Raw genomic sequence first — 23,711 nt, 5'->3', positions numbered from 1 at the left:
ATAGAGGTTCTACTAATACAAACATTGTTTGGGGGAAGCATTGACGAATTCAATGAATTAATACCATTCTCACTTATGGTTTTCGTTATGTATATCATCACATAATTGAACATGCCTCTGTCAAACGTCCTCAACATTGTTTGAAGGACATCATCATCATCAACGTCGATTAAAGTGATTATATATGGATCAATAACGTATCGACATTTGATCGATAGTAAAACATTCTTTTTTGTTATACCAATTCTTCTTTTGATTGCGCTTTGAAATTCATCAAAATTAATTCGGCGGGAAACCGATAACAACGTCTTCGTCCTCTCAACATAGTCCCAAGAAACCTCATCCTTCAAATGTCCATCATAGTGTAAAAGAAGAGAAATCATTGATTCGGGCATGTTTTTATAATTTTACACCGGGGTTCTAAACTCTCTAACATAAACTTCAAGACTCTAAAATGGGCTATAAAGTTGTGGCTTAATGAAACTTATCTAGGGTGTCCACAATTGGACAGATTGGAATAAAATAGGGTCATGGACTAAAAGGTGGTTTCCAGTACCTAAATGGGGGTTTTCTATGGGATTATCAAAGCCAACAAATAAGGGATTGATAATCCCTTAGACAACCCTAATCACGACAGTTATGAAATACCTAGTAATGGTTCAACTCAATGGTAGAGCTATCAAACATTAATAACACTTATCAACCCTTACAAACCCTAATCACGGCAGTTATGAAATACATAGCAAGGGTTCAACTCAATGGTAGGGCCATCAAACATTAATAACACTTATGAGCCCTTATAAAACCTTAATACACCCTTAAGACACCCTTATACATCATAAAAAAAGACAGAGTTATCAAACACATTAAATGAGATATTAGGGGTTACAAGCACAAACTCTAATAGGACAAAAATAAAACTCACATTTTTCTCTTTTTTTTTTGTTCCAGACGTTCATAGGAGTTGGGGAAAAAGAAGGGTTGGTAGAAAAAGAAAGGAACACTTTTTTATCCCTTTTTTATGGCTTAATGTGTATTTTGAGGGTGGAAGGGTATTTCGGTCAAAAAACTTGTAAGGAAAAGCCAAATGGAACCCTTTGACGAGTTTGAAATTCAAGGTTCCATCTCACTATTTTAGATATTTTGAGGTACCGTTTGACCAAATTTCTAATTTCAAAACAATGGATGTCTTTTTAAGAATATAACAAACTGAGGTGGTCGTTTACAAAAAAGAAAAGAAAAAAAACCCCAAAAAAATGACCACTTTCCTCCTCTTTCATAACAAACAGGCATAGCATATGTTTTTCTTTGGTTTGGGACTCTTTTCTTTTCCTCTGACAATTTGGAGCAGTATACGAATTCAACCCTACCATCTGTTCTAAGGTTAGGGTTCTTGTTCTTGCTTTCAATCCCTAATTCCATTTTCTCCAAATTCCTCTTAAGAAAATAAAATTTCAGCCTCGGATTATTATTTTTTGTTTTATTTTCCGTAGTCTTTGATTTTTCAGTCTCTTACCTGACATTCCTGAAGGTACCTTCGATTCCATGATCGGATTATTGAACGGAGAATCTCCGATTCCCGATGAGAACCGTCTAGGGTTTTGCGAAACCCTTTTTGTTACTTTATTTTGTTTTTTTTCTCTCGTGGTTGTTTCGTACTTTCAATTTTACTTTTCGTTCTCTGGAAACTGTAACCCTAAGTTTCTGAATCGATTAGTTAATTTGTTAATGGTAATCTTTCAATTGGGAATATCGGTATCCAGTGCCACAGGGAATTAGATGGTCATTTAAGAAGAAGATTTAACTTCTTTTTAGATTGGAATTTGGTTTATGGTGGTTTTATTTTATGATGATGGGTTTATTAACTACAAATTGATTGGCCTAACCAGTTCAATCCAGAGGCGTGGTTTAGATGACTCTATATTTTGTTTTTTCTTAATCTGGATTTTACAGTGGTTACCTTTGTTTGTTTGTGTTCCGTACCTAACCAATAAACCAAACCAAAAGCTCCGGAGCTGACGGAACATGTTAGGCTAGTAGGTCCCACCTAGTCCCATACATAGGCAGGCCCCCACTCAGGACCGTTACATTCCACCACACTTCCGCATCCGCCGTCCTCAGCTGTTGATGCAAATCATTGGCTCTGATACCAATTTATGCAAACTTGTGGTTCAAGGATTTTTTATGGACGACTTTGGAGCTGAAGGTGTCTATAGTTCTATTTAAAATCAGCATTATTAATCCCAGATTTGACATTCGGAAAATAGATAAGATCTCTTAGCTAGGGTTTTCGCATGGATGTTTACGTTAAAGAGAATTCATCAATAGGCTTAATTCAATCCAATTAAACATGCAACAATATGATCACACCAAGAAACCAGATATGCATATGAATAAGGGTAGCAATAAAAAATATGTCTACAATATGAAATAATGTAACGGAATCAAATCTAGGCTCATACACCAATCAATGGGTGAAGGCAGCAACCGGTAATCAATATAGGTGACTGAAAACACTATGACTGATCTCACTGGTAGTCAATATAACTAAAATAAGTTTTTTGTTTAAGAATAGCTAGCTAATCATGTCTAAAGATGGCAGTGTAGAGTGATATTGATGGCTGCAATGTTACTTGTGGCAGGCATTTTTCAATGCACCGTGTGGGAAGTGCAGGAAACACATCTAATTCATCTCGTCCTCGGAAGGAAAAGCGGTTAACATATGTTCTGAATGATTCGGATGATACAAAGGTTTTCGTCTGTTTTTCTTTTCCGTTCCACAGTTCTTGAAATGCTAGATAGTGATAATTTTGTACTATCGGATGTAATTGTTGGATCCACATAGTAGATATGTTACTTTGCTTAAGAATGCTATCTCTGTTTGCAGCATTGTGCGGGCATAAATTGCTTAGCGGTGTTAAATTCATCAGCATCTGATGGCTATGATTGTCTCTTTACTGGAAGCCGAGATGGGACGTTGAAGAGGTGGGCATTGGCTGAAGATGAAGCCACTTGCTCGGCAACATTCGAGTCACATGTTGACTGGGTATTCTTCTTGCCTATATTGTTGATTGCACCAAAGCAGTTAGACTGCCTCTTCTTTTGGAGTTTTTGGGAACATCTAATCTGTATTCGGCCAGTGTGGTATAATTCTATGCGTGTTCAAACTTCAAAGATTCTAATGTTTTGAGCTGATCTCATGAGTATCATTCCACAGTTTTTTAGGCGTCGTTTGGATATGCTGATTTTAGAATCTTGGATTTCCTCAAAATCATGGATGGGAGAGGTCAGAGGAGAGAAGGAGACAGTTCGTCGTTTTCTGATTTCTCGCCCTTCTTTCCGTCGAGCGAGAGAGCAGGAGATCGTCCCGTTTCCAGGTTTTAGAAATCTCAGGATGGGGGAGAGATTTTTAAAACCTGGATTTCTTACTTAAAATCCAGGATAATGGATTGTAAAATCCAGAATTTTACACCACATTCAAGCTAAGACCTGGATTCTTAAATCAACATATCTAAACAGCCCCTAAGTGTTTAGTTATTCTTGATTGCTTTGTTGTGCTTAAGGAAGACATTCTGACTTATTATTATTGCCGTGGGCCAACTCTTCAGCACTGTTGCTGTGGTGTTCATCAATCTTTGTCTTTCAGTTGGGTGTATTCTTCATCTTTATTATTGCAGAATCAGCATTTTCCAAATTCTGACTTATTATCGCTCTCTTGTTTGTACATTTTGGTTTCTTTCAATATCATGCATTAGTTGATAAAAGGGTTGATTGTTTAGCTTGTGCTATTTTTCCTAAAGAAACTTGACTTGTTCAGATGTTACTGGTTATTGGCTTACTTACGTTTATTTATTTTAAAAGTGGTATGATATTACACTGTGGTATGAGAATCTGATCAGCTTTGCAAAGTTTGATTTTGTAGTCAGTTTTCTGTATGCGTAATTCTGACATTCAGTGTTAGGTTTTAAGATCTGTTTCTCCTATTCTTACCAAAGATGTAGACTGATTGAAGTTATGTCCCTCTTGATGTGGTTGTGCACACTCCCTTGCGGACCTGAATGTCTCTTTCCTTGGAATCTTGTTTATCTTTATAACTATGGAAAATCTCCATGTTATAATCTCCATGTTTTTCAGCTCTGTTTTGAGTTGTGGTGGGCTTCTGCATTGATTAATTGTGATTAATTATAATAGAGGTGTCTTTGCTGTGCAGGTTAATGATGCTGTCCTTGCCGGCGATACTCTTGTGTCATGTTCTTCAGACACCACTCTCAAGGTTCTGCAACTTCGGAAAAATGGTTTTTTTTCTGTGTTTTTATTATTATCTTATTCTGCTAACTGATTTTATCTGTTGAGTCAGGCATGGAATTGCCTGTCTGATGGGACTTGTACCAGAACTCTACGCCAACACTCTGACTATGTTACTTGTCTTGCTACAGCAGAAAAAAATGTAATTTGTTTCTCAATCTTTCAGAATTTTTTGAATTAATGGATGAAATGTTTCTTTGATTGCAAAAATGCGATTTATAATTCTTAATTTCATGTTACTTTATTTGATAGTGTAGGTAACATGATAATTAATGCTTCTTTAATTCATTCATATTCTTAGAAGCATTGTTTAGATCCTGAATCTCTGATCCTTTTATAGTGTCATGCATTTTAGAGCAATATTGTTGCATCTGGTGGCCTTGGTGGGGAGGTTTTCATATGGGACCTTGAGGCAGCCCTTCTTCCAGTCTCTAAGTCAACTGACAGTACGGAAGATGATAGTTCAAATGGAATAATTGGTTCAGTGCACTCTGGGTTGCCCACTACAAGTTTGCGTACTATTAGCTCAAGCAGTAGCATTTCTCTGCACACAACTCAGTCACATGGATACAGTCCAATTTCTGCCAAAGGCCATAAAGAGTCGGTTTATGCATTGGCAATGAATGATAGTGGAGCTCTACTTGTTTCTGGTGGAACTGAGAAGGTGTATTGTATAGTTTACATTTAGTTTCCTCTTTCGTACTTTGTTAGCTTTCATATTAATACATCATTTGGCTATTTAGTCACGTACAAATTGATGTCCCTCATACTTCTCTTGGACCATCTTTCATCATTTGTGTAATTCTTCTCTGCAGGTGGTGCGTGTCTGGGATCCAAGAACTGGTTCGAAAAATATGAAACTAAGAGGGCATACTGACAACATTAGGGCTCTGCTTCTAGATTCCACTGGCAGGTTGGTAAGATGGAATGTGTGGTTACATATGGATTTGAACTTTTTTAGCATTTTGGCTGAACTGCATATGTTATTTGGGCACCATTTCCGTCCTTCCTCCATGACAAGAAACCTTTTTTTTGCGTCAATATCAACAATATTATTTATTTAGGGACCATTAATTACAAAACTTGTTAATTTATATAGGGAGATGATGGGGGGATCATCGCACTTTATATATTTGTACTTTTGTGGTTGATGTATGGTTGCGCTTTCTTCGGTTAGATTAAATTTAACATGGTGATGGTACCTTGCCTAATGCCATTTCTATGATGTATCGATTTTCAATTGCAGTAAAGCTTTTCCAGTTCTGTCTACATATGAAATAAATAGTCATAAAAGCAAAGCAGGTTACTTTGGCACAAGAATTTAGCTTTGAGGCGCCCAGTCAAGAAACATTCGTGTTAAGTTAGTAGGTCTCCGATGTTAATAAAACTAATATGCAAGTCACATCTTCACTGTTTGGATCTCATCTTTTCTTTGCATCCGCTTGGGGTAAAAAAAGTCATTTACCAAGTTCTCATGAAGCTTGATGCTCCCATTGTGCGTCAAAAAAGGTATTTATTGGTTGTTTGCATGATGATGATGAATAAAAAGGCATCAGCATTGCTGTTGTTCATTCAAAACAAGAAAAGAATAATAAGAAGAATTGAAGTACTTTTATGGGTCCTACATGTTTCCATCATTTCCTTTAGGAATGTTCTCTTTTTGTTGCTTTTAATAGGTATTTTGAGGGGGTTAAGAAGTCAAATGGACAAGAATAGGAGTAAGAATTTGGGGTTTTGAGTTTTTCTAAAACTAGCGTACTTCAAGGTTGGATAAGTCATACAGATTCAAAGTCTATACCGGAGAGAGGATTCAATTATGGCATGGCAAGTGTTGTGTAGAGTCTCCAGTCTCCACTAAAGGACATGTTCCCTGATCTGTTTGCAGTGGCCTCGGATAAGGGGACATTTGTGAAGGATTGTTTCCCATGGAGAGCTGGATCGAGTGGCCAGATTATTGGAGATTCTGGAGGCCTACTACATTAAGAGGTCTGGTAAAGAAATAAAGATAATCGGGTTTGGATCCGGTGCTCTTCCGGGGATTTCAGTGTCGAATCTTTCTACCATCAAATCGTGCCTTGCCAAATGATGAAGTGTCTAAAGGTCCAACTTGAGTCCAATTCTGGTTTGCATGCGTACAAAATTAATTTTACATGGACTACTGCCCTGTTTGATGAAGAGTCTAAAGGTCCAACTTGAATTGAATTTGGGAATGAAATTCCCAAAAAGTATAAAATTTTAAAAGCTATTTCTAAAAAGTTTGTTAATACTTTACCAATATTTTATTATGGCATGTTTATGCTCATTTAAGCAATTCTAAGATCATGATCTTTTATCTAAAATTTCTAGTTTTAGTTGTTCTCATGTCAAAAGAATTGAAATTTCCATAAGAGTTCAAAACAAAAGTTTTTGCACAAACACATTGTGATGTTAAACTTAAAGGGCATTTTTGTAAAAAAAAATGAAAGAGAGAGAAGAAGAAACCTTTAGTCTAATATATGTTATAAACATAAGTAGTCTTCAGAGAATTATTGGAAATATTTTTTCAAAAAGTTTAAATTTTTTGGCTAAATCATGAATCTGTCAAGCTATTTTATTTTTTATAAATTAAGGATTTATAGGTAAAAGTCCCTAAAAGTTATGCTATACCTGTATTATAAATTGGAATAGACATAGCATAATTTCCATTAGGATATTCTTATGCTTAGTTAATTTTGGCTTATAAATAATTCGATCTAAAACATAGTTTCTCAATTTGGCTTGCAGGTTTTGCTTGTCAGGATCTTCTGATTCTATGATACGGTAATATTTCCATCATATTTTTTCCTTTAATCAGAGTAAATACTCTAGTTCTTGTCAGATTTGTGACTCTTATGTTTCATATATTGTAATAGTGTATCTATTTGGTTTTGATTGGGAATTTGCTCTTGGTGACATGTTTTCTAATAGAAGATTCTTTTTGTAACTTTCTAGCCATTACATGAGTAGAAAAGCATATGTTTTCAATTGTATTTATTTTCTAGGTTAAAAATATAGCAGTTTGAGTGATTGGGGAGAATGTTAGATATTTGATCTGATTCTCAAACACTTAGTGTATTTCTTACGTAACTTTATTAAATGTTTCCTACAGAATGCTTCTTTTGTGCTTGGAAATTATTTATTCATGACTGGTTTATTGCTTGACCCAGCCAACCTTGTGATTTGCTTAATCCGTGTCTATGGTTGGGATATTCAGAATATAGCTATGTTGTTTGGGTCATCTTTCATAAAAGTATTTGTGGCTTCATGGAAAGCATGATAGCCTTGATATCCGTAATGGAACATGTGGTTTGAGGGGCCTCTCCTTGGAAAGCTTTTCTTGTCGAGGCCTCGTCTTGTGCCCTTTCTTGAGTACATTATTTTCTTTGAATGATAGCAAGGTTCCACACAGGTTGCATCAGGGCACGCCTAAAGTAGATCACCATGCATTGGAGAAAAAGGCAAGAGTGTCTATCAGAAAAAAAGGATTAAAATTTTGCCTAAAAGTTGATGTCATGATTACATCATCAGTGGACCCCTCTTGATTGGCACACATCCAATTTTTTTCTTGTATTTATTGATGAAAGTTCATATGTTAATTTATATACATACACAGTCACACACAAAAGACACAGCATTTCCACCCCTTGTCTTTGCTTTTTTATTATTTTTCTAAACTTACAAAACCACTGTTCACTATTTCCACAAATTTTCTTCTCTCTCTCTCTCTCTCTCTCAGTAAACTCTGTCCGACCTCCACAATGGCCAATTCTATTCATACAGAGCATATATAATTCCAATATCTCTCTGCAACATCTCCCAGCAATCTTTCTTTGCTTTTTTAAACCAGAAAACCTAGAACGCTAGAACGGTGAATGCCATAAAACCAATCTAGAATAAACTTGATTTCCATGATCCCCGACTCAAATCCACATTTGATCCGAACACTTCACTCCAAATGCACAGCTTAATCTAGTTGGAATTCGGTCGTAAGAGCAATTGGACTCGTCGATCGGAGATCTCTATCTATTATGGCTCTTGATCAAGACGCTTAAAAATCAGATATGGAGATCTCTCCACCTTCTCTCGTCTCTGCATTTTCTCATTCACTCATGCTTATCAATTGAGAAACAGTTATTTAGGCCTTTGTTGATCCCCAAGAAAAGCCCAACCCCTTCCCCATCTCCCCTTCTAGACATGAATTCTAGCAATAAGAAAAATCTAAAGAAGCTGAAACTGATGAGTTTGGGCTTGATCTCAATCTCATCCCTTCCTCTAGAGAGTTTGTGTGTGAAACAATCATTTTGCATTGACAACCAAAGCTAAGCAATTGATTTCTCAATCTGGGTGTCACAATCAGTCAAACGATGTGGTAGGGAATGGGAGCCAATACTGGTAGCAATGAGACCAGACATGGTGGAGACGATCTATTGCAGCTTGGGACATTTTGAGAAGTTAACCTTGGTGCTGGAATTGGGGTGGGGATACCCTATGCCATCCAAAAAAAAAAACCTTGGTGCTGGAAGAGGCGGTTAGGGTTCCAGAGGTAGAACGAAGGGCTGAGCACGCACTCTCAGCCTTCTCCTGGTACATGCAATTGGATGACATGCGCTCAACAGAAGTGTATTTACTTGTGCAACTTTCTTGTAATCATGGCTTTAATAACAAATCCTGGGCATAGAACTAAAAACAAATGTTTGCTGTCTGACTCGTCTGGGCAGAAAGCAGGTAGTTGTCACTAGCTTGAAGAAACTGAAGCTCCAAATACCAGCATTAATTTGAAATGCTGGATTGAGTACATCACAGTGGTTAACCGTTGAGCCTTGGCAAGTACTTGGTTCTAAAATAAACCTAATTGACACCAAGGTTTGAAATTTCGGTCCCTGCTACAATAAAATCATGTGGAAGGACTTAGATTCCTATCATCATATTTCATGGTCAATTCTAAGATAAACCTTTTTTATCGGTAAGCTGGGATCGAACCTGAGACCTCAAGGTTGAGAAACAATCAACCGTTGAGCTACAGGCCTGACCCAATTCTAAGATAAACCTAATTGCTCCAACTAATGAGCAAACCTCTGCAGAAAGATCTTCTTGTCCCTTAGCCACCGGATGCCATTAAGGGAATCACCCTCTATAATAATGCAGTCCAACTGCTAATGAGCTCAGGTCCTTTCTGTTCATTCATTTGCTCTTATTTTTTTTTTTTGGAATCGTTCTGTTCATTCATTTGCTATGAGCAGGTTTTCCAACCACCAGACCAATTTTTCTTAAGGATGGAACTAAACTTATTACGGTTGAAATATGATAAAAAAAAATCAGAGGGTGTTGACGTGGAAGCTCACTTAGTAGCATGGTTTTAAATTTTGGTTGAAATACTGAAATTTCAGATTTTGGCTGGGACCGAAATTGAAAACCAAAACCAAAATTATAAGATTTTCACCGAAACTTCCACCGAAACCGAAATTGCCACAGAAATTTCAATCCTTTCTTATTAGGCATCAACCATCTGTACATAGAAATTATATTAGAATTCTTTGGTCGTGCTTCATATGATGTTGTTGATATAATCATGATTTCTCGCTCATTGTTTTGAAATGTATCCTGTCTTTTCTTTTTTCTTGTAGTTTATGGGATCTTGGTCAGCAGCGATGCGTGCATTCTTATGCTGTGCATACAGATTCTGTCTGGGCACTTGCCAGCACTCCTACATTCAGCCATGTTTATAGTGGCGGAAGGGATCTTTCTGTAAGTAATATATTCTAGTAACTTTTAGTGCAATGTTTCCTTAAGTTTTATATTTTATCACGACGTCTGCTTGTTTTACATCCTGTCATAATTGGTTTTTTGGTTCATGTGTCTTTATGTTTTCCCAGTTATACTTAACAGACTTGGCAACAAGAGAAAGCCTTTTACTTTGCACAAAAGAACACCCCATCTTACAAATGGCCTTGCAAGATGATAACATATGGGTTGCTACAACAGATTCTTCTTTACATAGGTGGCCAGCTGAAGGGCGTAATCCACAGAAGGTTTTTCAAAGAGGGGGTTCGTTCTTGGCCGGCAATTTGTCCTTTACAAGAGCTAGGGCTTGCTTGGAAGGATCTACTCCTGTAAGCGATCCTTCTTCCTATTTAACCCTTACATTATGTATATGTGTTGTATATATGTATATATACATATTCTGATCTGTGTTGTTGTTCTTTGTATGATACCTTATACCTACTGTTTTTTTTTTCAAATTAATATTGACTTACGATTTATTTTTCGTCAGCCAATAACTGTCAGGCCTCTTATTAAAATTTTCTCTCTTTGGCCAATTGCATGATTTCCACCAGTGAGCACGATATTCTAGTTGTTTCCTTTGTTTTTTAAGGAGAATGCTTGGTGCTTGATGGCTGCTTTTGTTCAGGGACTATAGATGATTTGAAGTTTGAACACATGAGTTACATGTGTGGTGAGGCACGATATTCTGGTTATTTACTTTATTTTAGGGGAAATATTACTTGATGGCTTTCTTTGTTCGGGGTCTAATTTTTTCACTAGTTCATCTGCAGTGAAATTCATTTATTTATTTTCCTTTGGCTATCTTCTTCTGTGAACTCAAAAACGTTAATTTTGTACACTTTTTTTCCAATGATATTTCAGTTAAGGCAGTTCACATATATTGTAGCCATATAAAATGATGTTTCACTTTAGCATTTTTTTGGTTAATCTACTATTAATCTTCTTATACAATTATTGCTTGATTTGAGGGAACTAAAGTAGAGAATTGTAATGAATAAGTTGCAAGAACATGTTAAAGGTTTTCTTCTTTACTAGAAACAAGGTAACTACAGTGCTGACTGTCTAAGTCTATATACCTTGAGCCTGGTTTTCTAAAATTTTGGATATCTTTATTGAGTTTCGTTAAGGTGTTAGCAAAAGGATGGTAGGTTTTTCTTTCCTAGGTAGAGTTTGTTGTGCTTCTTACTCGAGCAATGTTGTCTATAGCCATGCATATCACCATCATAGTCAATATACCTAGGTGACCTTAGGCCCTTGAGTGTTGATTTCCTACGAAACGAGAGTTGAGAAAAATGTTTTTTTCTGTCTTCCATTGCTGTAAAGATTGTTGCTTTCATGCAAAAAGTGGTGAGAGGGCAATAAATTTTATTTGTAGGAGAAGATGACTTATGTAATGTAAATTCCTCTTTACACCAAAATGTAGGTGTTAGAGAGAAACAAACTAAATTGAAGCAAAAGTGATTTTTTTTTTGAATGGCAAGCAAAAGTGAATTCTTTCATTCTTCTTGACAAAATGTTTTAAAAGTCATGGGGCATATGCATCAAAAGTCCCTTCTGTGTTCACTTATGCTTCTTATTTCTACTAGGGATATCACCGGAATTGCATTGAGCTTATTGAATGGCAGCTAACCCTCCGATTTTATCTTTTGCCTCAGCCCATAGTGTGCCCTCACTTAGATATTTTGGCTAGTATGCTGCGACAAGAGGCTTTCTAGGGCAATAACTACCATAACAAAAGATTTGTGAAAATTACCGGATTGGTGGCTTAGTTGAGTTGAGTTGAGTTGAGTACTGGATTGGTGGCTCGCAGTAGTCTTAAATTTGAAAGGTTCTTTTAAACATTCATATTGTTTGAGATTGAGTTTTTTTCAAAAAGAAGTTTGAGAGTGCCAAAATTACGCTTTGCTCTCTTAGGAGGGTGACATGGTCCAGTCCTCCCAAAGGCCGTGGAAGAATCAACAAGCCAACAAACATAGAGGGATCCATCGACAATTCTCTGAGTGCACAGAGTATAATGCTTGGGAAGGATGAAACAAGATAAATTTGATTGTCCAGGTCATAATGGAGCAAAGGCTCAAAATCTATCATATAAAAAAATGTTTGAGAAGATGAGTTGATACATGTTATTTGCTTCCTTCTGAAGTTGAGGTTACCCCCAGATCAAATACATCATTAATCTCATGAAGGTAAACAAACTACATCAAGGCATCAATCTCCTTGATCAGGCCTCTCTATCTAATGTGGTGGTGGAAGGGGATGCGTTGAATGTAATCAGATGGCTTAAAGGGTCCAACTCTTTTCCTTGGAGATTTGCCCTGTTCTTCGATGAGATTCATGATCTTACCCGGGGAGCTAATATTCTCTTTCAGCATATCAACACTGGACTTCTCATAACTCTGTGAATAAACATGTGGTTGGACAGCAAGACCCTTCTCTTGGCGCAAGGCTTGGATTGATGACCATGACTTCTACAGAGTACTAAGTTACTAACTACATGAACCTAGATTTGATCTTGGGCTTGAGTTTAAATGTAGCGTATTGGACTTTTGACAGTAGAATTGCAGACAACTAACACTTTGGAACCCACAAAGTATGCATTTTCTAACAATAAAATGCTTCCTAAAGTCAAATCAACTATATAATTAATGCATCCTAGAAATAAAAACCCATAAAATACTAGAATAAAAATCTTCTTTCAAGAGACCAAGCTGAGCTGACATGATGATGTCAGGATGCCATCATCAAAAGAACAACTTTTACCCATTCTTTTTTCTTCCTTCCACTTCTTGAGTTTCATCAAAGTATTGGGCCCCCTGTCTACATCAGAAGGTAAGGAAGAAGGGAGAAGGTGCATGGAGAAGTTGTGTAGGTCTTCTTTGAGATTGTTTCCTTGTCAAACCAATCAATATCTTTCTCCATCAAAGATTACAAGGTGTTCAGTATCCTTAGTAGAATATTTTTTTGCTGAATGAGTTAAATTCTGTTCTACAGTTTTATGGAATCATGATTTTAAATTTCTACCAAAACCGACACGAAATGACCAAAATGTTTCCATTTTCATACCGACAGAATCATTTTCCGAAACCGATATGCATATTGAAATTAAAATCGTAAGTGTATTAGTGGTATACTAGATCAGTATGTGTTACATGATTAAATTTAGATGATTACATGTAAAATGTGGGGCATGTACGGCTACTTTGTATACATATTTATATGGATTACATGTGAAATGTGGTATGTACTGAATTATCAGATATGCAGATATGCGTGCGACTACGGATTTCACTAGGTGTTGTTATTAAACTATTATGGATGGCTGTCTTTTTTATGTGATGGCTTTGAAGTGTGTATTTGTGTTTATTCTAGCATTTTCTGAAGTTTCATCTTAAAATTCTATCATTTGCATGTCTTCGTATGTTTTCATAATTTGACAGGATTTCCACCAAAATATCCAACCGAAAACGAAACATTTCCATTTCCGTGGTGATCAATACCGGAATTTAAAACCTTGTGTGGAATCTTTACCTTTTTTTGTTTTAGATTTGCACTCGGACGTTATTCTAGAAAATTTATGAATTCTTCATTTCTGTGTATATGGTACGACTGGTTTATTAGTCGAGTTGTACTTCAGAAAATCTTCCTTTAGTTCTTTGAACCTTCATATTACCATTTTTTTTAATAGCTTCATATTACCATATTCCACAATGCTAATGACTGTTTTTAACTTTTGTACAGGTTCCTGTCTATAAAGAACCCTCATTTACAATTCCTGGAACTCCTGGGATTGTTCAACATGAAATCTTGAATAATAGAAGGCAGGTCTTGACCAAGGTGATTGTGACGGTTGGCCTTTCCTCTCCTTTACCTAATTATTATTTTTCTCACTCCAATCAATATTTCTGACTATTTTGGTTACTTATCACAGTGAATGTAGTTCTAACATATGACCTTTGTATAGGATGCTGCAGGCTCGGTAAAGCTATGGGAGATCACTAGGGGTATTTTGATCGAGGACTATGGAAAGGTGTTCTGTATGCTTCATTTGCTAAGTATTCTAAACTGAAGGGCACCCTTGCAGAAATGAGGTGAAAGGGCACCCTCATTGGCTGCAAGGGGCGGTTATGCATCTAATGCACTATGACTTTTAGCCATTATAAATGCACAACTGCCCCTTGCAGCCAATGGGGGCAAGGGCGCCCTTCAGTTTAGAATACCTCTCTTGTTAGCTCATACACTTATGATAGCCAGAGAAAGTACTGAAATGATAATGCTATGATAGCCAGAGAAAGTACTGAAATGATAATGCTGACATGATGACTTTTGGGGCTATTGTTGTAAATATATGTATTGCAATGACTCTCTTGCAGGTTTCCTTCGGAGAAAAGAAGGAAGAACTATTTGAAATGGTATGATATTATGATTTTTAACCAAATTTTTATAATAAAGTCCATTTTACAACTAAGAGGAACTTTGCTATTTCATTGGTCCAGGTAAGTATCCCAGCGTGGTTCACTATGGATACTCGGCTTGGGAGCTTATCTGTACATTTAGACACACCACAATGCTTTTCAGCTGAGATGTATGCAGCTGACTTGAACATTATAGAGGCTTCTGAAGACCTCAAGGTAAATATCCTTGGTATTTTTTTAATACCTTAACCATCTGTTTCCTGAAGCCCCAAACTAAATGGTATGGTGATAGGCAATTTCTTAATTAGTTAAAGTCTTAAGTTCTTAACTATAAGAGTATGCATTTTCTGGAATGCCAACAAATTTATTGGAAAAAGGGCCAACATCCAGCGATCGAGAGACCTTTTTCCCTCTTTTGGTAGGTGCATTGGAGACTAGGAACATTTATTTACCTTTTTTTTTTTTTATGAAAATTGACAAATTCATTGATACTATGGAGATTACATTGGGGACCAGGGGTCGCTACTTGCATTACCATTTATTTACCTTTCTTAATATGTTCTGACAAATGAGCCCTACATATCCTCTGACGTATCAGCAATTGGTAGCTGAGTGCAGTACGAATTTCTTAAATTGATTGTCTGGCTACTATGTTTATGATTGTCCTGTGTTTCTTGTTGATGTAGTGATACGACTGATATCTTTCGATATGTTCTTCGAGTGTCATTGTCCATGATCTTGGTTTTTCTTTACCAAGTGCTTAGAGATTTCCTTGTCCCTGTCGTTTTCTGGAAGGATATTTTGGAAAACATAAGCTTGAAATCAGGTTTCAATGTTGCCAATTTTCCCTAGCTGTTAAGAACTGGACAATGCTGGCAAAATTTTCCTAATTTTCACATTACTCTTAATGCTATTCTATAATACAGTGACAGGATAATGACGTCTATTGTTTCTTCACTTGATGAACGAATCCAACAAGGGATTCTAAGGTTTAATGGAAAAAAAATTCCATTGACACAGATGTTGATTGAAGAATTTGATGGTACTGAAAGTTTGAACAATAGGTTCTTGGCCATTGTGTCAATCACGTTCTCAAGGTCATTCAAGGTGTCGTTTCTGTACTTGTAAGTAGAATCAAAGCTTCCATATTTAGCAGGAATGCTTTTTTACCTTCTAGAGTCAGTCTCTTGATATGTTGCATTAAAAGAGTACCCTTTTTCTAAACAACAAAAAAAAAAATTAACCCTTTTCTTATTGAAGTTTTGGAAGACAAAACTTCTGTGTTCTATACTTACAACCATCATTCTATGTTATCCTATATTTGTGGACACGGACACAAGTGTCGCGTGTCGACATGGACACGGAGTGTCGGACACGGCAAACCTCCAAACTTTGGAAACGGGGACACGGCTAAAATAGATATGGATTCGTATGTCCAGTCTCTACATTGATACGAGTTGTCTAAAAGGGGTAAACACAATATTCTATAGAAAACAGAATGCCACACTTGACACGGTACAAAAACATGTCCATAGACCCACATTAAGTCTAACACTTCCAGCAATGCAAGTAAAAGTGTCCAAAGGAGTGTCGACACGTGTGGACACACGTGTCGTGTCGGACACAGCAGGACACATGAGTCTGCAATAAATTCTAAGTGTCGGCCAAATCATAGATCTTATCACATTTTGATCTATGTAATTGGATATTTCTGCAGGTCCAACATGCCATATCCAATACCACATGATACCTATACTTATACTCAGATACTCAAGCTCTTCATGTAGATCTTTTGTTGATAAAAATAATTATAATGTTTCAAGCATATGTCACGCTCTTTGAATTAATTATAGTGCTTTTTGCATGTTAGTTTCACATATTTGCAGTTATAATTTTGAACATGCATATACTATTTTAAATTTGCTATTAGTTCCATCTTGTAAATTAAATCTAGTTAATTTTATGATATTTTGTTTATACATGAGTCTTCCGTCTTATCTCATGGATTCATGGTATTGCACACCTATATCCGTATTAATGTCCTGTAATTTGAAAAATGCTGATCCATATCTCTGTTCTCCTGTCCATGTCTGTATCCGTATCCTTATATTGGTATCATAGATTATGATATCTGTAAAAGTGGGAAGTGAAGGGCATACTTTGGCTGCTCGAGTTAATTTTATTGATTCATTGCAGAAAAGCATTTACCTTCTCTCACTACAGAATGTTCTGAAGTACAATGCCTCAGGTGTTTCTTTACATACAACCATCGTTCTTTTTTCCTTTTTTTTTTGAATGGTATGCAGCCATTGTTCTTAGGTGTTTAATTTATTCAATCTACCGGAGTCATGAAACCATTGTTCCCCAAGTTGACTCTTTCGGCCATACCGGGTCAATCAAATCCTCCTTTGTCTCTCCCAAGTCAATAAAAAAAATCATCAAGTCAATAATTGACATGCCTGTATCGACTCAGTTTTACCTTGGGTGATTTGTCCTAGTAGGGTGTCTAAACACTGCTTGAAAGAATATGAAAATTTCATTAAAAAAAAGGAATATGATGAATTTCGTTGATAAAAAAAAGAAATGATGAATTATAACGTATTTGCAATTTTACATGTTTATTAGCACTGGTTTCATTTCTTCTACAATTAATTTACTTGTAACTTTGCAGGTCAACCTAGCCCAGGAGACTCTCCGTGGTCTATTGGCTCATTGGTTTGCCAAAAGAAAGAAAAGGTCTGGATCGCAAGCTTCTGCTAACAGTGATGTTCCGTCAGGGAAGGATATTTCCATAAGAAATCATCCCCATTCAAGAGTTGAGGTTGATGATGGTGCTGATAACCACGGTGCCTCAGTTCTTCCTTCATTTGAATTTTCAACACTTTCCCCTCCTTCCATTATTACAGAGGGTTCTCATGGAGGCCCTTGGAGGAAGAAAATAACAGACTTGGATGGCACTGAAGATGAAAAGGATTTTCCTTGGTGGTGTCTAGATTGTGTATTGAACAGTCGAATCCCTCCCAGAGAAAATTCTAAGTGAGTTTCTGACCATGATGCATTTTCTAGCTAGTAGTCTTTGATGTCTTTGTAGAATAGTTGAAAAGTTACTTTCCATGTATAGACAAACATCTAAAAACACATATTCCTTTTTTCTCTCTATTTGATGGGATTAGTGCTAGATCTAGTCAGTATTCCACTCATCTTTTTCTGTTTATAATTTGCTTGATATCTTGATATTCAATGAAGGCACATATGCTGACAACGGAACTCTGATGCTTAACATCAACTTTGTGAAAACAATTATGTGAGATGCCCTGTTCTTATGAGAGGTCTCTCTGTCTCTCCACAGAAAGGATGGGTTTTATGCAGATGCCCTGTTTTATGTGAGAGATCTTAAATATACATCTACACACATACCTTGCTTTCCTATCACCGTGCATTCCTTGATAATAAAGCCTGTTTGGTGTTAGCGTTAGTGATTGATGGATGATGGTAGGCGTCGAAAACCTCTTGCAGCCCATGTGGAGACTCAAAAAGTGTTTACTTGAAGAACATTGTGCAGTGGTATGAGTCAAAAATATATAGTGTGAACACTGCCAATTCATTTTTTGTTGTTGTGACTAGCTTGTTATCCCAGTTTGGCTCGCTCTTGAATTTGATTCTTATCCACTTGAAGGCATTATGGTTTCTTTTTAGCTGTGAAGAGAGGAACAATGGTCTTCTTTTTCTGAGCAGGAGCTCGTCGTTGCCAAAAGATCTTGAGATAGGCTTATTCTTCTTTCATATTTTGAATCTGGGTTTTGTGGCTAGATTAATTGTGTATGACATGGCTATTGAATCTGTAAAAAGCTCTCCTTGGCTTTCTACAATTTGTTTTGCAACCAGTGTTTTTATTTCGACAATATGTAATGTTTGATATTGTGACCCTCTTAATGCTGAGGTTGGAGTTTTGTTATCCTCTCTACTGTGTCAGTTGCTTAATTAAAAAAGTATCATATTGAATTTCATTCTGTTTTCTACAGGTGCAGCTTTTATTTGCATCCTTGTGAGGGTTCAACTGTCCAAGTCCTTATGCAAGGGAAGCTTAGCGCACCAAGGATATTACGGATACACAAAGTAATCATTTTGCGTGGTTTGGTTTGGTACTTTTTTTTTTTATAAAATATTTTGGTACTTAATTTTTTGTACTAATAATCAATGCCTATTAGAGTGAAGTGGTCGAGGTGCTTCCCAGTAGAATTTCCTTGATCTGGTTTTGCTAAAAATAAAAGCCAGTGAACTGTGCCAGGACATACATACAAGTTGTCTGATACATTCCAAAGTAAAATTTGCCTGCCTACATGAGCGGTACAAGCTGCTTAATGTTCAAGTAGTTAAATATAAGATAATTTTTAAGAAAAATGAATAGAACAAGCTTCTCTGCGACAGCATACAAATTGCCAATATAAATGATTTGATATGTTTATTAAATATTGCGAAGTCTATAGAAATAGGTAAATTGTTTAGCATTTTGTGTAGTGTAATATATTGTGCATATAAAGCATAGTTGATTAAATAATGCAAAACGTGTTTTTTATAGTATAATGTAGTATGTGATAGAATCATAAATGATATTGGTTATTTGGAATTTTGTTTAAATTTAAGGTGTCTGACTGGGTTCCTAGATACATTCCGGGTTAAAAATATGGAATTTTGTTTGCATAATATACTATAAGGTATGGCATACTGGTGACATGTCCACAATGTTTTTGAGCGTCAGACATTTATCAGAGTTATTTTTATCAAAACTTGTAAGTACTTGTTTTGGGATATCGAGGTAAATTAGCCGGTCGATATTTTAATCCAGTTTTGGATATTATCTTTTAACTCTCTTCCCTTTATGATTTTGGATAATATCTGATCGAAGGATGAAGATCTGCCATACAACTATTGGACCTTTTATTGTTTTATGTGGTTACAAGTATGGTTCTTTTACATGGTCATGTATGATGAGATTTAGTATTTTTAACGGTTTGAATAACAAATAAGATTTGTCCTTTTTCTTTTGGTTCGGCAGGTTGTTAGCTACGTCATAGAAAAGATGGTTCTTGATAAACCATTGGATGGTGGGAACTCTGATGGAACATTTGCTTCAGGACTGACAGGAGGACAATCACAACTTTCGACAATTGGTGGAGATGGCTCTTTCAGGTCTGGGTTGAAGTCATGGCAAAAACTAAAGCCATCTATAGAGATCTTATGTAACAATCAGGCAAGTGGATATTTGAAGTAGTAAATGACCTAATCTTCGGTAATCCATCCATGCTTGTGTGTAACCTCCCTAATGGTTGAGCAATGGCTTGGTACCACTGGTGGTTTCCTTCCATCATGTTTCATGACTTCATGCCATCTCATCAAAACTAGCTTTTTCTCATGTGAGCTTCTATTTGTTCTATTCATTCCTCTGATTCTACAATTTCACGTGATTTGGCTTTTCAGATTTGTTTAGTAAGTCGTGATCTATCAGAAGAAAGAAACCTGGGTGTCATGATTTTTCTGCACTTAATAAAACATATAGAAATTATGGTTTAGAGGCCAGGAACAGCTAAAACCTGTTCAATGCACTTTTTGGTCTAGGACATTTGGAAATAGAATGTTATAAGCTTCTTGATGACATTGTTCTTGCCTGATATTGTAACATCATTATACTTCATTTCTTACTTATCTTCAGAATACTGAGCTTTCTAGAAGCTCTTGCATTTAACAATTTCAGTTTTCAACAATTCTCTCCAGAATGTCATCCCTTAACTCGTAAGAATTTCCAAGTGCAAATTCTATTTTTAATGCTTGGATGCTAATGTCTTATTCTCCTAAGCGAATTAGAGGGTATATGAGTTCTGGGGCTATACTTATCCCGGAAGAAAACATCACCAGCGTGGATAAAAGTGAAAGCATGCTAGATGTCAATTGGTTACTTTCTCTAGTAGATAAACTAGACTAGACCATCGAAGAAACAATTTCAAAGAAAAAAAGAGAAAGAAAAGAAACAATTTCAATTTTGTAAAATTTTTAGGATGTTCAGACCATAAATCGGGGCATGACACATAGCCGAACTAAAATCTCTCCATTTCATGTTATATTTCTTCTTGAATTTGAATAGATGTCGTCACTGGGGTTGATTTTGCAGGTCCTGTCCCCTGAAAATAGTTTAGCCACTGTTCGGGCATATATATGGAAGAAGCCGGAGGATTTGGTCCTCAATTACAGACTTGGTACAAGGCAGATGATTCCTTAGCACGAACCAAAAAGGTGATTTCACCATGACACTACTCAATATTGTTATCTACTTTGGTTGCTTGCGGTCATGGTGTTAAATTTCCACCGAAACCGAGACAAAACAATTGAAATGTTTCCATTTTCATAATTTTCAAAAAAGAAAAAAAAAATGTTTCCATTTTCATGACCGAAATGCATAAATCAAAATCCTGAGTGTAATAGTTGTATACTATATTAATATGTATTACATACTTATATTTATATGAATTGCATCCAATATTTGGTGCATGTATCATATATAAATAGAGTAATTGCTAAGGAGACCGAGAGTACTACCGAGCAGGGGACCAGACAAATGGGTACTCGCCAAAAATCTTAACTGACGTCCTTAGGTTTAGGAAAATCAACAAAAAAGTAAAATTTTGTTGCACACATGGCGCATTCTCATTGTTGGTCTCTCCTTCGGTGGTACTCTCGGTCTCCATATCATTTTCTATATAAATATTTATTGATTATCAGACATGCATGAGACAACAGTGCATTTCACTAAAGTGTTGTTTGTATGCAAGGATTTTACATGCTAAAACTTGGATTTTTGAAATGCCTAAAAATCTGGATCGTACATTTTCATGATTGCAAAATCTAGGTTTTAGCTTATAAAATCCATGTATCCAAACGGCCAGTAGGTGTTCAATGTTTTTAAACCATTATGGATGGTTTTCTTGCTTAGGTGATGATTTCTAGGGTGTTTTTGTACTTATTCTTGCATTTCCTGATAAATTATATTGTTTGCATATGTTTTCGTGATTTTACAGGATTTCCATCGAAATTTCCAACCAAAATCGAAACGCTTATATTTCCGTAGCGACCAAAACCGAAACTGTAACCGAAATTTAAAACCTTGGACTGCGGTTGTTATTTTCTCTTCATTATAACAATGGTGTTATAAGTTATAACTTAATAACTAATTGTTGCAAGGCAGTTTGCTCATGTTTTGTTGCTTCTGCATCATAAAGTACTTTTATTCAACATTCTGAGTTAAACTCCTCTTTCTTGTTCACATAGATGCTTGTGGGTCTTGGTCGTCACTGACAGGCGATAGGGCCAATGGAGGAGCCATTTTCTGATAGCGTATAATGTTCATAATCAAACTACTTATCATTCCTTGTAAAGCTGGAGGTTTTGATCCATCAATGACGCTAGTTATTCTTCGGAGATTGGTGTCAAAATCGGCAGGGAAGTAGGTTCCTGATGGCATTCCCAAGTTTGCGCCCGTTTTGTAATGTTTATGTTTACGGGTAGCATGCGGAATCATCGGAAAGAAGCACTGTTTTGACAAGTTTGATGGTAGAAAATGAAGATTCAGAGCATCTGAAGAACTCCAGAGGCAGGTATGTAACCTGTTGGGGTAGCCCTCAGTCAACAATAAGGAGAAGCTCAGGGAATCTAAACATGGTGAGAGATTGGTGATGATATTGAAAGCATTGTAGATGTACCTTATCTTAGGAAGTAATTGCTTTGAAATAAACAGTTTCACCAGTTTTTTATTTTCACCCTTAGCAGCATTGCTAGATTTTTGCCTTGAAACCCATTGTTGCATGCCATTGTCCAAAACTGATTTTTGGAATCAAAATTAAAGCAATTTTTGAATCTAATAATAAGTTGTGGACTAAGAATTGATTCCTAAAATCCAAACCGATCAGGGACTTTGGATTTACCGAACTGGTACATTGGATTTTGAGTACAAAATTGATTATTGGAATCAAAATTAAACTCAGTTTTAAATCCAATGATCAGTTTTGCACTCGCAATCGGTTCTCCAAATCCAAAACAAACAGTGCTATAGGGATTTGAAAAGGCTCTGAATCGTTTTTCTCTAATAACCACCTTGCTTCCCAAAAACTAGCAAATAAAAGTGAAACTAAGAAATCCAATGGAGTTTGAAAAAGGGGGCTGCTATCTGCACTACCGTTTTTTTTTTTTTTTTTTTGAATGATTGGGTCTCACTTTGGATGGCCCTATAGCTACTAGGCCATTTTTGTGCCTCCACCAAGAGAATCTGAACCATTGATTTTTCTAGTCTTTAATCTAACGGAAGGTATGTCTGTCATGGGTCACGATGGGCCACTAGGTCAAAGGTCTCGATTGCATATACACGTATCTGTGTGGGACCCAATTTTGAACATTAGGATGGGTCTTGATGGTGATTCTCTTCGAGTTGAATGGCTAGGATTATTCAATGATTGGGAATTCTCAATTTAGGTCGAAACATCTTGGGAGAGAGTGACAGTAACATTTCTTTGTGAAGAAAATCAAAGCTATGACCTCAGCGCGGACGTTACAAAGACAGAAGACAAAACAGAACGAGTCACATCCTCGCTTTTCTCCGGTCCCACTTTCTACTTTCTCGAAGGAGACTACATGGACAAATTATATTCACAATCAATTTCTTATAATCGCACTTCAAATTTTATGAACGACTTCTTTAATTGGGTATTGAGAGTAATCAGCTTTCAAAAATAAATTAAAAAAGGTTATTGATATCTGCACTAATATGTTTTGATAAATGCACTAATTCCGCTTGTCCTTAATATTTTAACCCGTTGTCAAAAGATTATTACAAGAGTTTTTATATGAGTTTGTGGCTGTGTAGTCCATTGTACGGCCGACTCTGAAGGATGACCTGCAATGTAAATAGGTTTTGCCCCAAAAATCATTTCCATAGGATGATCCTAGACTTGGATCTCGAGGTTTCCATAGCATGTGGTGTTAGATCGAGGGTTGTCATCATCCGATTCATCCCAAAATGGAAATACATAAGCGCGACCAAGTTTTAATAATTGAACAAACTTAGCTTATCTTTTCTTTTCTATTTGGCATGTGAGTTTTTTAGAACCGTAATAATCTTCGAGAGCTTTTTAAATAGTAAAAGACAAC

At 36.3% G+C, this 23,711-nt stretch overlaps 1 protein-coding gene across 1 annotated transcript; it reads left to right on the top strand.

The window, feature by feature from the left end:
• Positions 1-1,232: 1,232 nt before the first annotated feature.
• Positions 1,233-22,355, top strand: LOC143881392 (uncharacterized). The gene is made up of 19 exons (XM_077384435.1): positions 1,233-1,383; positions 2,643-2,751; positions 2,888-3,046; positions 4,211-4,273; positions 4,358-4,447; positions 4,661-4,969; positions 5,121-5,218; positions 7,069-7,104; positions 9,948-10,068; positions 10,197-10,433; positions 13,846-13,941; positions 14,069-14,134; positions 14,478-14,516; positions 14,601-14,735; positions 17,191-17,555; positions 18,542-18,635; positions 19,576-19,770; positions 20,686-20,807; positions 21,840-22,355. Exons 2-18 carry the CDS (start codon positions 2,653-2,655, stop codon positions 20,791-20,793), a joined length of 2,310 nt encoding a protein of 769 aa, XP_077240550.1. The 5' UTR covers positions 1,233-1,383; positions 2,643-2,652; the 3' UTR covers positions 20,794-20,807; positions 21,840-22,355.
• Positions 22,356-23,711: the final 1,356 nt, after the last annotated feature.

The sequence above is a fragment of the Tasmannia lanceolata genome, unplaced genomic scaffold (assembly GCF_043159265.1).
Source record: "Tasmannia lanceolata isolate RefF3 unplaced genomic scaffold, GAP_Taslan_0.1 ptg000007l, whole genome shotgun sequence".
NCBI classification, from domain to species: Eukaryota; Viridiplantae; Streptophyta; class Magnoliopsida; order Canellales; family Winteraceae; genus Tasmannia; species Tasmannia lanceolata.
This window is presented reverse-complemented; position numbering and strand designations above follow the sequence as displayed.